The 12,215-nt window shown below is 46.6% G+C and overlaps 6 protein-coding genes across 6 annotated transcripts; 4 read left to right on the top strand and 2 right to left on the bottom strand.

Moving 5' to 3' along the window:
- Positions 1 to 834: 834 nt before the first annotated feature.
- Positions 835 to 1,862, top strand: N7466_002353 (lipase family protein; the record flags this gene model as incomplete). The annotated part of the gene is made up of 3 exons (XM_057161751.1): positions 835 to 913; positions 972 to 1,140; positions 1,196 to 1,862. The coding sequence occupies 3 exons, from the start codon at positions 835 to 837 to the stop codon at positions 1,860 to 1,862; spliced, it is 915 nt and encodes a 304-aa protein (XP_057025036.1).
- Positions 1,863 to 3,054: 1,192 nt separating this feature from the next.
- Positions 3,055 to 4,282, bottom strand: N7466_002352 (zinc-binding alcohol dehydrogenase family protein; the record flags this gene model as incomplete). The annotated part of the gene is made up of 4 exons (XM_057161750.1): positions 3,055 to 3,266; positions 3,331 to 3,875; positions 3,938 to 4,059; positions 4,136 to 4,282. The coding sequence occupies 4 exons, from the start codon at positions 4,280 to 4,282 to the stop codon at positions 3,055 to 3,057; spliced, it is 1,026 nt and encodes a 341-aa protein (XP_057025035.1).
- Positions 4,283 to 5,469: 1,187 nt separating this feature from the next.
- On the bottom strand, positions 5,470 to 6,771 carry N7466_002351 (fungal specific transcription factor domain-containing protein; the record flags this gene model as incomplete). The annotated part of the gene is made up of 2 exons (XM_057161749.1): positions 5,470 to 5,733; positions 5,797 to 6,771. 2 exons carry the CDS (start codon positions 6,769 to 6,771, stop codon positions 5,470 to 5,472), a joined length of 1,239 nt encoding a protein of 412 aa, XP_057025034.1.
- Positions 6,772 to 7,676: 905 nt separating this feature from the next.
- N7466_002350 (uncharacterized protein) lies at positions 7,677 to 9,028 on the top strand (the record flags this gene model as incomplete). Its single annotated transcript, XM_057161748.1, has 3 exons — positions 7,677 to 8,382; positions 8,437 to 8,609; positions 8,663 to 9,028. Coding segments are annotated over 3 exons (1,245 nt in total), but the record flags the coding sequence as incomplete, so codon positions are not given.
- A 235-nt stretch (positions 9,029 to 9,263) lies between these two features.
- Positions 9,264 to 9,836, top strand: N7466_002349 (geranylgeranyl pyrophosphate synthetase; the record flags this gene model as incomplete). Its single annotated transcript, XM_057161747.1, is given in 2 exon segments — positions 9,264 to 9,305; positions 9,324 to 9,836. 2 exon segments carry the CDS (start codon positions 9,264 to 9,266, stop codon positions 9,834 to 9,836), a joined length of 555 nt encoding a protein of 184 aa, XP_057025032.1.
- Positions 9,837 to 10,353: 517 nt separating this feature from the next.
- On the top strand, positions 10,354 to 10,776 carry N7466_002348 (uncharacterized protein; the record flags this gene model as incomplete). Its single annotated transcript, XM_057161746.1, has 1 exon — positions 10,354 to 10,776. The coding sequence occupies one exon, from the start codon at positions 10,354 to 10,356 to the stop codon at positions 10,774 to 10,776; it is 423 nt and encodes a 140-aa protein (XP_057025031.1).
- Positions 10,777 to 12,215: the final 1,439 nt, after the last annotated feature.

Below are 12,215 nucleotides of genomic sequence, written 5' to 3'. Positions count from 1 at the left end.
TCTTGAACTGCATGGTTTATTTGCGACGATATTCTTCGATTTCAACTGTACGATTAACTAGGTGCACTGGACCGTACTGGCGGTTTACTTTTGCAAGAGTCTTGGCAAGCCCGAGTCAAACTGAACAAGCGCTGATCGTATTTGCGGCGTGATGGTCAAAGCTCATGCACATGTGAGCATTGACTCAAACATTGAAAGAAGAGAATCTTGTAATATTTGTACATCCTGGGCCAAGTTGATACTGACTAAAGCACCGTGCTCCTGGGCTTTCTTATGTGCTGAAAAGTAACGAGGGCAAAAATGCGAGGCTTCAAACACAGAACGAGGCAATTTCGTCACAGCGAACATCTATGGATGATTTGGCCCGTATGGTTGGCACGATCAGCGTTGTCTCAAATCCTCCCCGGATCGCGTCGCCGAAAGCAGCAGGACGCCCCGTATGGGTCCAGCATCAGCCATGGATCTTCTCATCGCCAAGCGGGAAGCCCTGAATTTAATAAATCGGAATCGGAACTCATGGCGAAAAAATAGTGGGTCCGATCTGCGTTCATCGGGTGCTTAACGCTAAAGGGACCATCTCCCCGAGTTAACCTATGTGAAGAGTTAATCGACTTGTCGATCATCACGGCGTTCACCGATTGCGCGACCTTTCTATGAACCCTGAAATGGTATCGCCAAAAATTTTCAAGGCACACTGAATACCTACGGGTGCAGATCCCGACTCATTGCCGCTACTATGTGAGGTATATCTGTAAAGCAACTCCCCTCTCGTCTGAGCCCTACGCTCTACAGCCTATCAATTCTCCAGTCATACATATCAATTATCTAAACACAATGCGTTTCCATGTCTTGTTAGCTCTTTCAGCGCTTTCAGTGCTGGGCCATGCGCTCCCAAGGAATCTACAGGCCCGGGGTAAGGTCTCTTGACATATTCATCTCAACATCCACACTCACAAGTCATTCTATATTAGATGTCGCCGCCGACGAGTTATCTGACTTCAAGTTTTGGGTTCAGTATGCTGCTGCTGCCTATTGTCGCAACAGCTACACTGCGAAGGCCGGTACTCAATTGACCTGCTCGGCTGGCAACTGCCCTCAAGTTGAGGCCGCTGGTGCCACAATAGTCTACGACTTTTCCAAGTGAGATTCACCATCCTCTACAGCGACAAACTTTAGTAATTCGAACAATAACCAGTACCACCATAACCGATACCGCTGGGTTTATCGCATTGGACGAGACAAACAAGGCAATCGTACTTTCCTTCCGCGGCTCTTACTCGGTCCGCAACTGGCTCGCCGACGCCGACTTTCCCTACACGAACCCCGGTCTCTGCGACGGCTGTGAAGCTGAATCTGGCTTCTGGAATTCCTGGAACTTCGTTCGAGACCCTATTTCCAAGGTTCTCAACGAGACCGTGGCTAAATATCCCGACTATGAACTGGTCGTCGTCGGCCACAGCCTTGGTGCTGGAATTGCTACTCTCGCAGCCGCTGACCTTCGTGGAATGGGCTACCCTTCGATTAAAATGTATGCCTATGCTTCGCCTCGAGTCGCCAACTCAGCACTGGCCGATTTTATAACCGCCCAGGGAAATAATTACCGTTTCACGCATACGAATGATCCAGTGCCAAAGCTTCCTCTGCTTGCTATGGGCTATGTCCATGTTGCCCCGGAGTACTGGATTACATCGGGCAACAATGTCACGGTTACAGCCAATGATGTTGAGAAGCTTGAGGGCACAATCAATTGGGATGGTAACACTGGAACGGGTGCGCCGTTGATATCCGATTTCCCTGCTCACCATTGGTATTTTGAGCGTGCGGATAACTGTCTTGGGGCTGGTCTGCCTTTGAAGGTCTAACAACCTTCGAATCTCCAAATCGATGGAATAATGCCCAGGCATTTCGAGAATGAACCTTGGCAAGGATGAAGTATAAAGTTCGCACAGAATTGTATATTTGTATAAGAGTCCCGGGAGACTTCTATACTGGCGATTATAGCGATCATCCGGAAAATAGAAGATATGATACCACCGCCTAACACACCGCCCTCTCCAAACGTATAGGTTTTGTAATTTTTGAATTATAATCCTGAATTCTAACATTTGAATGAAGTATATAACATTTGAACCCGCTTTTTATTAAAGTATAATGGAGTTCAAGGATTCAATATATAAGGAATTACAAGGATTCAATATATAAGGAATTACAAGGATTTAATATATAATCTAGCGTGCGTACAATCTAGCATACAACGCAGCGCTTAATATAATAGAGTTCAAGGATTTAAGATATAAGGAATACAGCGATTTAGCATACAATCCAGCATATAACGCAGCGCTTAATACAATGGAGTTCAAGGATTCAAGATATAAGGAATACAGCGATTCAGTATATATACAATACAGCATACAATCTAACATATAACATAGCGCTTAATATAATAGAGTTTAAGGAACTAAGATATAAGGAATACAGCACTCAATTCAGCATACAATCCAGCGTACAATCCAGCATATAACACAGTGCTTAATATATGGAGTTCAAGGATTCAAGATATATATAAGAATTAAGCGCACATGCAGCGATTCAGCATACAATACAGTGTAAAATACAGTGCTGTATATAATACTGAGTTTAAGGATTTAAGATATAAGGAAGCGTAAGGATTAATGCCAAAGTGGTATATATAGCTAACCGTACCCCCTACCAAAGATTATATACCACATAGTACCTTTTATTAGCAGAACATAGCCCCCTTTGCTTCCATTACCCTATAAAATGCAGTATATATAGAGAAAGTGCATAAATCAAACTATGCCGAATCCCATATAAATGCGACCGCGGGAAGCGCTGAAAAAAGTAGAAAACCAAAAGAACTGCTGGCTGAACTCTGAGATTTGATGGGGTAATTTGGTGATTTCAATTTTCAATTCTGCCAATTTGATTATGTCAAAATTAAATGTTCTATTTTCCGGATGATCGCTAAAATCGCCAGTACTTCTATCAAATGGGCCTACTGTGGATGCCCAAGTGGCTTCCCGTGTCCAGTAATTACTCAGTTGAAATCTCAATGACAATCTTCTTTGCCGATACTCCCTCTCGCAGCAGATCAATACCTTCCTGAACTTTATTCAAACCACCCCGAATCAGATAAGGGTCCGGCTTCGCCTGGAATTTACCTGCGGCCAGTGCCGAGGGTATGAACTTGTGCCAGAGATGATCACCCACATGTGCAGCGGTATTGCCAACATCAAGGCAGATAACTGCGAACTTGTTAGAAAAATAATGTAGACTCCACGCGAACTATGGAAGAAGACTGTCGCTCACCAAGAGAAGCCGTCACATTGTCAGGGAAGGGTCCCTTAGGAGTATCGACAACCAGAAGCTTGCCTCCTCCAATCCTGCTCAAGATCTCGCCACAATTTGCTTGTGTGTCTTTAGTAGAAATACAGTCGACGATGTAATCTCCCGGCTGCAGCAGGCTAACAACCTGCTCGACAGCGTTGGGATCCTTGTAATCAACAACATGGGAGGCACCGAGACTCTTTACATATTCGTGATTTGCCTTGCTTGCTGTCGTAATGACCTCAAGACCAGATGCTACAGCGAGCTGGATTGCGGAGCTGCCAACTGAGGAAGCCCCTCCCCATAGAAGAATCCTCTTCGGAATGGGCGCAGGCTCCAATGTAGGGAGTGGAAGCTCAAGATGGACGTAAAGAGCTGTTCCAGCAGTGTCTACTGCGATGGGGAGAACAACGGCGTTGACGAGGGGAAGCGAGTCCGGGACGAGAGTTACAAGGTTCTCGTTGCAGGTGCTGTAAAGCTGATATCCCATATTGGTCTGTTTCTTGGAGAGAAATCCATCGCAGTGACTGCGACAGATGTTTAGCTACCGCCTATGAGCGCAGTATAAAATGGTGGATGTTCCACTTACCCAGTCACTCTCTGACCGAGCTCAAACTGGGTAACCTTGGACCCGAGTTGCACAACAACGCCCGCAACATCGGTGCCCAGTATGGTGGGATATTCGAGATAGCCGACTGGGGCGCCTTGCAACTACAACAAGTGACATTAAGATATCAGCTTAAAGTGGAAGTTTGGAAGGGCGTGAGTGAGATTTCCCCGCGATTACCTTCCAGTCGACGGGATTGACAGCTGCATAAACGACTTTGATCACGACTTCATTCTCGGCGGGATTTGGTGCTGGTCCGGGTCCGATTTTGAGAGCTTGGATATTGGGGCCCTCTAGCCAAGCGGCTTCATTTGCAAACGAGGTCATTTTGAAAGGGTGTTTAAAATTGAAGTCGAGTATTTCTGTACTCTGTATGGAATGAGTTTCCCGAAAGGAGACGCCATAGAAGTGCGGTATTTATGCCAGAAACTCGTATATGCAATTTATAAGCAACCTCCCAATCGGTTGTTTGTCCACCAATCAATCTCATTGCGGGTGAATATTTAACAAAAGTAAGCATTGACTTGCACTCTGCTCAGCTTACCTTTTAATCTACTTTGCTTACATTTGAAAGCAATTTACCAAAATCGGAATAACTAAGGCTCTACTGCTTATGTAACGGTCTAGCCTGGTACTGTTTGCTACTAGCTAGGCAAGACTTAACTATGAGGCTGATACTTACTAACTTAGTGCAGATTTCTTCCTACCTTAAATGTGTAGCTAATCTTAGATATTCAGAAGGCCATATCTATTCTTCCTATTTGGGTAAGACGAACAATTTCGACCGATTTACCCTGATGTGAGGTGGTCATTCCGGCCCGGAATTTCCGGGATGGTTGTTATGAAGGAACACGAGGTACGTCAAATACGCGATGACGGGATGGGGAAGATCTCCTGCTGATCCCTTGAGAGGGGATCTGATTCACGGCTTGGCGCGTCTCTCTCCCCGAATCGGAAGAGGCTGATTCAGAAAGGGAGGGTCAGGTGACAGTCCAAACATAGCCATGGATGCCCCCGGATTCTGGGTGGATGGGGAGACACTCGTTTCGCCATCGGTTGGAATTTCTTCTTCTATGAAGCCCTTCTGATTACCTCCGAGATCGTGGCGTCTTACTGGGCACTGGAGTCGGGATTGTTCAACCAGGTCCACTTGCTGGGTTTTGCTTGGGCGTCATCATCTTTTACGGGTTAGTTGCCTGACTATAGGACAAAAACCCCCTGTGATCACTAAGAGCTTCCTCCCACTGATAAGCCGGAGACTTGCTTCTCTGTTGGTTGAATGAAACAGACAGAATCATATCATGTATTGCCAGGTCTCTAGTGCCAAGCACGCTCACCGTTCAATCAGGTGCTTCATATTTGAGCCCGTGGGTAGATATGACTGTAGACTCAGAGCGTGATTCTTTATCATGACGCCGTTGTTACAAGTAGATATGTCACATGTATATCAAACCCCAACATCTATCAGCATATTTACATCGTACATGGGAGTTACCGTTCTTCTACCGGCTTTCTCAATGTTGGTTAATCGTGCCCATGGCAGGAAATGAAGAATAATCGACACCGCCAAACAGCTCTACCCACGAGCTGAGTAAGGCCCCGTCGGTCGTTTGTTCATCCATGATCGTGTCGTCTGCATCTTGATCGGACATGGTATTGTAGTCAACCACCGCCCAGAGCGTCTCTTCCCCCACCTGGGTAAGCTTCGATGGTTGGGTCAAATCAAGTAGGCTACTGCCTAAAAATCCATCGTAGATCATCGATCGAAGCACTGAAGCCTGCAGAGAAACGTGTCAGCGCAAAAACAAAAAAAGCGGCCCCCAAGAACTCTCAAAACATACCATTGTGATCACATTACTCCAGTGCTGACCAACAGTGTCTAGATATAATAGGGCCTCGTCGAGCAAGACTTGGGCTTTCTCAAAAACTTGCGCATCCGAATCGTACGTGCGCAGTGCTATGATGGAGCCCGCCACGGTGACAGCGTATCCGCTGGACGAGGAGTGAAACGAGCAACCACACTTGCGTGCTTCGCGTATTAATGCCATCATCTGCTGCGCGTGGTGCCAAGCCAAATCGGAAGATCGTTTCATGAAGCTCATGGGGGCTAAATTCCGGCAAGTGTCGATACGTCGCCGTAGTAGGAAAGGGTGGTTGAGCAAACAGTAACAGAGGTGAAATAGGGCTTGGGAAAAGATGATTGGGCCCGTGGATTGCGGATCCACGACCCCCTCAGCCGAAATATGCGGAGCCACTACATCTTTCACGGGGAGCTGGATCTCGAGATATGCCTCAAAGTGCAGCAGGTCCGACTCCATAGCGGCAAATTCGGAGCTTGGGTCCCACGGGGGATGCAGACTTCGAATGTTGGAGTCCTGCAGCATGGACTGGGCACTCCGACCCAAGATCTGCGCAATGGCTATGACTCGGGCAAACGCACCCTGCCTCTGAGTTACTGGCAGCGTGCGATTCGCCATTTCATCTAGCGATTGAGTCTTGGTCCACAGCCCGCTTCTCCATATTGGTTCATCGGAAGGCAGCTGGAGATGGCACGATGCATCCACTATGGCCGGTGGCCGGCCACGACCACAGGAGACCATGCGATCCAAGAGGTAGACAGACCAGAAGACGCGGCGTCTTTCCTCCTGCTCCGCGTAGGGAAGGTATGTGGCATTCTCCAGCATGAGCCCGCAATCTTGGGCGATCCTCACAGCTAGTCCAACCTTCACCCATGCTGACCCATGGCGTGATCGACCGGCTAGAGGACGACCACACAGAAAGACATTAGCAAACAGTATGACGCATCGATACATCATCTTACCAACAAATCGCCGAACTTACCTGTGAAGTCGAAAAGACCGATCCTTGCCTAGGCAATAATAACCTTGTGTCTCCTTATCGGTCAGACGAGCAGGATTCCACGCTCTTGGGGTCCTGGGCATTGGAGATAACCATCGATTCTTTGTTTTGGGCTTATCGCGCGAACCTCATGCCATGCAGGTTCTCAGCTGGAGCCCCAGTTGTTTCTAAATTAGTATGTACCACGAGGACTTTGCTATGCCAGCATTCCAAGTGAGTTGCAATGAGAGAACTTCTAGTCAAGGGACGCGACATTAAGTGGTTGGATGGTTTAGGTCTCGGCTTCGACCGCGCCACCCGTAAGGAGGTGATTGATTGGCATGGCATATCCCGTTTGGAGTGTTTAGTTTGCCACCGGTTCTGATGTGGACTTTGATGTTGAATCTGGTTTCTGGGGTACATAGTTGGGGATAGACATGCCCATCCAGGACAGGACCCAATGGGACCTTAGGAATGTCCAAGTTAACTAGTCCTGTGGAATTCCCGCTTACTAAGTCCCATGGGATCGACCTACTGGGACTTGGTTATGTGGTCTGGTCCCATGGGAACCAGTTTAGGCATGTCTAGTTGGGGATCGGGCCTGAGGCGAAAATCGGTTGGTTATCTTGCCGGTCAAGGTTTGGCATCTAACTTAAGTCGAACCTACTTTAATAATAAGAATAAAAGAAAAAAAACAATATACATAATGGCCTTTATAGTTAAGGATAACTTAACTTGGCTTTGTAATCATGACGAACATAGACTAGTTAGTACTAGTACATCCTTCCCCATCTTCTCTTTCCGTAGTAGTAGAATCCGTACTCTTAATTATTTCCAAGGCTATTACAGACGTCCGGATAATCATCTTTGATCAACATTAGATTCGCCTTTTAAAATGTCGGACAGAATACTTTTCCCTATTCCCGAGAGAACTTCGTCTTTGATGTCAGCAACCCGACGTGAGGCCTTGCGCAGTCACCAAGAACGATCCGTTAGCAATTCATCCAGACTATCGCAGGTTTCGCAAGAGTCATGCCAGTCCACTACTTCCGATTTCCTTCATATGAAAATTGCCGCACTTCAAGACGAAAAGGAGTATATCGACTGCATCAAGCAGGGATTGGAGGAAGGTTCCTCGCTAGGAATGATCGATAAGAGTGTTTTTCAGAAAGAGATTGAGCCCGTTGTGAAACGATTCCGAATGACCTCCAAGACTCTCGATGTCCTGAAACGGCAACGGAGACTCATTGAGGCGGATCTCGAAATGGAAGTCAAGCGCCAACGAATCACTGGGCCACCGGATGATGGAATTCTCCAAAGAGCGTATCGCGACACCATTATTCCTCGAGTGATGGGCGCAGCTGCCAAGACCAGAAAGAGGCCATTCGACCAAAGAGCGTTTAAAAAGCAGGTCAATGAGTACTACGGATTGAAAGAAGCGTGTATGGGAACTGAATCCTGGTGTCATGTCCTCGGTTTCTTTGTCAACAATGTCAAGGCAGCACATATTGTGCCAAAGTCCCTGAGTCAAGAGGAGTTATACCACATCTTCGGAGTTGAAGATGGAGTTCTCAGCGATCCAAGAAATGGTAAGAATGTCCTCTTTGTTTGAGTAGAGAACAATCTAACGGAAATCCTTATAGGCTTGACACTATACAGCGCAGTGGAATTGCTACTCGACCAAGGAGTGATAGCAATCGTTCCAGTCCCCGGCGCAATGACCGACCCAACAACATGGCGATCTGTGGTCTTGAATGAGGCACACAATGAGAATTTCGTCTTTAGGCAACCATCGGGCGAGATAACTCGCGTGAAGGTCAGTCTATCCCTACACTTAAAAGAGAAGAATACAGGCTCATAGTTACATAGGATCTCGACGGCCGAGTCCTCAAATTCCTATCCGATAACCGACCTCGCCGAAGATACCTATATTTCAGGTTTCTGATTTCCTACCTCCATGCAAAGAGAATGGATCTGGGTGATACAGCTGAGAAGGTTGAAGCACGGAGGTTTTGGCCATCCTCAGGAGAATACCTGAATAGGTCAACTTTGAGAACGCTCGCAAGATGTGTATCGGGCTGTGAATTACCCGCCCAGTTTGTCGAAAACAAGACGTTTGACGACTCAGACGAGATTAGTAATACCAAGGCAGGAATGATTCTCGGTGCGGATATCATTGATAAGGTTGGGACTGATGACCGGGCTGCCCTGATCGAGAGCATGAAGCGGCTTTGAAGCATTTGTGTAGTGTGTGTGTATGGTATAGCTTCCAGGAACAAGGATTTTTGTCTCATTATTATTAACAAGGTCTCGGTGAATACACCCCTTAATTTCATTTCATTAGCGATATATTGCATATTCTTGACTGGTATCCTAAACCTTTCCTGGTTTCCAATTAAGGGCGTGTTAGATTTCCCATTCAACCCGAATAAGGGCATTCGGACTAAATAATGCATGAGATTTCCTCTAGATGAATTCAACCACTCGCAGACATCTAGAGGGGCTAAGTAGGGTATATGTAGTTTTATAGGCTTCGAAAGTGGAAGATTTACAAGGTGCGTGGTACGGATATCAAACTTCCGTCCAACCTACATTGAAAACCAAGAGATTAGGCTGGTTCATTCCTCGGGAATCGACATTGGAGATCAAAACTCGGAACCGCGAACCTACTATCAAGCTAGCCAAAGCTGCACCGCAACTCTGGGTATCTCAGACGCCCAAGCTGGCTCACGCTTGTCATCGTAGAGATGGCATGTTTGACTCGGTTCAAGTGAAAGATGTCACTGGCTACGTGGAAAGTTGGGAACAAACCAACCAAGAAAAAATCAGAAAACTCGTTGCACTCATCAAGCACATGATCAAAGGGACAAAGGAATGTGGGGGGAGGGCATCTGTCCGGTGTGATACCAGGGAGGGCACTATTAGTATCACCAAGACCGAGCGAAAGAATATGCTCCCAGAGGATCTTTATTCCAAGTGGAAAGAATGTATCCCTACGATTGCTACACAGGGGATCCTCGAACAAGACCCGGTTGTTACTTAAGGCAGCTCGAATGGTGGAGGGGGTGGGTTAGCACTGGAGTATTTGACACCAAGCGAAGATGGGAAGGTTGAGAACTTCGTTGTCGTGATTACTGGAGCGATCGGATCTTTGGATTGAAAGGGAGACAATGAACAGCCCTTGAGTGCTAGAGGGAAATATCAATTTGGCTACACTCCAACACAAAAGCTCGCCTCGATTTTCATTCCAACATAGTTCGTATCATGTAGTCATATCCGACATTTGAACATAATAATCAATCGTACTAGTGTCTCTGTGTTTCAGTACCTGGATTTTTACCGCCAGGTTGAAGTTGCGGTAGCCGTTGCTCCGGAGCATCCAGTTGGAACAGTGTAGCTTCGGTTGGGATCGCTCTCCCAAACTATGCTGCCGTCGGTCTCCTTCTTGATAAACTTGTATTCAAAGGTTGTTCCAACGGGAAGACTAATGGTAGCAGTCCAAAGTGGGTTGAATGACGTATAAGAACTTGCAGATAAAGCAATGGCGGATGAGGTAGACCATGATCCTGCGTCAATTCTTTGTCGACAACAATTTTGATTTACGCTTAGGTGACTTCAACTCTTCGCAATGTCCCGGTCATCCAGGACTAGGCTACGAAGGTGCATCGCATTGTTTACCCCGTGACTACGAACTCCCAAACACTGAGGCTTCTGACATTTTCGCTTTGGGCTCTACTCTTTATGAACTAGTCTCCGGCGCAGCTCCTTACAGTGAACTGAATCCAGCCCAATCCGATGACCCCGAAGCCATTATGGCACGGATTCGGCGACAACATGCCGTGGTTGATTATGTGATTGAAGAGCGGTACAAGGCACAGCAATTTCCGGACGTCACTGGTATTTGGAATGGTGATATCATACTAGGCTGTTGGAAAGGAGAGTTTGCCACGGCAGAAGAAGTACTTGAAAAATTGTCAAAGTAGAAAAATATATCAAAGCTGCGCATTTGAAGCTCTGGGGGGGGATCGGAGATATCGGATTTGAATCCCGCTTATGGAAATCGGGATATCTTAGTCATCCAAGCAAAAAATGGTTCAAGATTCAAGACTCCGGAATCAATTGCACACTCTTTTCAACTGTCAATTAAAGGAGGTAGACAACCTTGCACAGAACAAGAAATTAATCAATTGCCAAGAAAGATCAACTCACCCTTCCAGAAAATTCCAAGGCTTGGCTGGGGAATTGATTTACCCGTGCAGACTTGAATATCAAGTTACAGTAGGTCACAGGTGCATATCAAAATATGATAATTGAATATGATTATAATTAGCATCAAATAACTCTTTATGCAAAGTGGACCTACTTGTACTTGACAGCAACGTGGACACGAACATATGAATAGAGAAGTAGCTAAGAATAATAGCACCACGTACTTCCTCACGTATACATCATTCGCCGAGGGTAACGGGCCGTTTCCACTCCAAGAATTGGGTACATCGGTTCGGAAAGGTCAACCCAACATTCAATGGATAAAGATTTTCAAAATGAATCAAGTTCTATATAGCGTCGTGGGGCTGCCCCCCTGTGTGGCACAAACCGATCAACCGCATAAGTTGCGGTCCGTACTTTGTACAACCATTAGGCAGGGGCGAAATTTGGGATAAAACCAAAGCCGCCATGGAATGACAACCTAAGCGCCGGGGCCCATGTTCCACACTTATGGAACGATTTTGCGACTGTGGGTTAAAACCCAGAGAGTTGCGGAATCAAATGTGTGTTAGAAGAGGACTAGTTAATTGTCAGGAACGCTGATCATCCACGACACTACCCTTGGCAAACCGCTTGGCGGGTCAGGCACGAAGTGAGCATTTTTCCAATAATGTGAAAGAGTACTGTAATGGCGGTGGGCCTTGCTGCTTGCAGTTCTTCTTTGACGAAAGCCCCATAAATAACCATAAATCAAATGATTGGCGCGACGCGTACCGAATGGATCACGATTCATCTTGGTAGCCCTGTGTGTTCGGCCTTGGAGCTTCCACGCCACCCTAAAAAAAACAAACAACCACAATCAACTGCTGATCAGGTTCGGGGATTCTCCATTTTCCACAGCCTCAATGGAATTGAGCACTAAAATTCGGAAGAGCGAGCGAGCTGATTCGATGAGAGGTGTTGTTGATGGGGAAAAATCTTTTTGACGGGGGAGTACGTACTCCGCCGGCTAGATCCGTCATAGTCTGAGTCCAAACCACGCAAGCGCTCTCGTCATCAACCAACCCAAGCTTTTTCAGTGGAGTCACCATTGATTAATTTTAACCACTTTTCTATCTTTTTCGATGCTCTTGTGCGCCATCGCGCGGCCCACTTCACCTCAATAACAATCTACCAACCAATCAATGCACGCTCATGCCCGAAACACCTGACT

Source organism: Penicillium verhagenii, assembly GCF_028828195.1.
Source record: "Penicillium verhagenii strain IBT 33310 chromosome Unknown utg000003l_segment0_segment0, whole genome shotgun sequence".
Taxonomy (NCBI): domain Eukaryota; kingdom Fungi; phylum Ascomycota; class Eurotiomycetes; order Eurotiales; family Aspergillaceae; genus Penicillium; species Penicillium verhagenii.
Note: the sequence above shows the minus strand (reverse complement) of the source record. Positions and strands in the feature narration are given on the sequence as shown.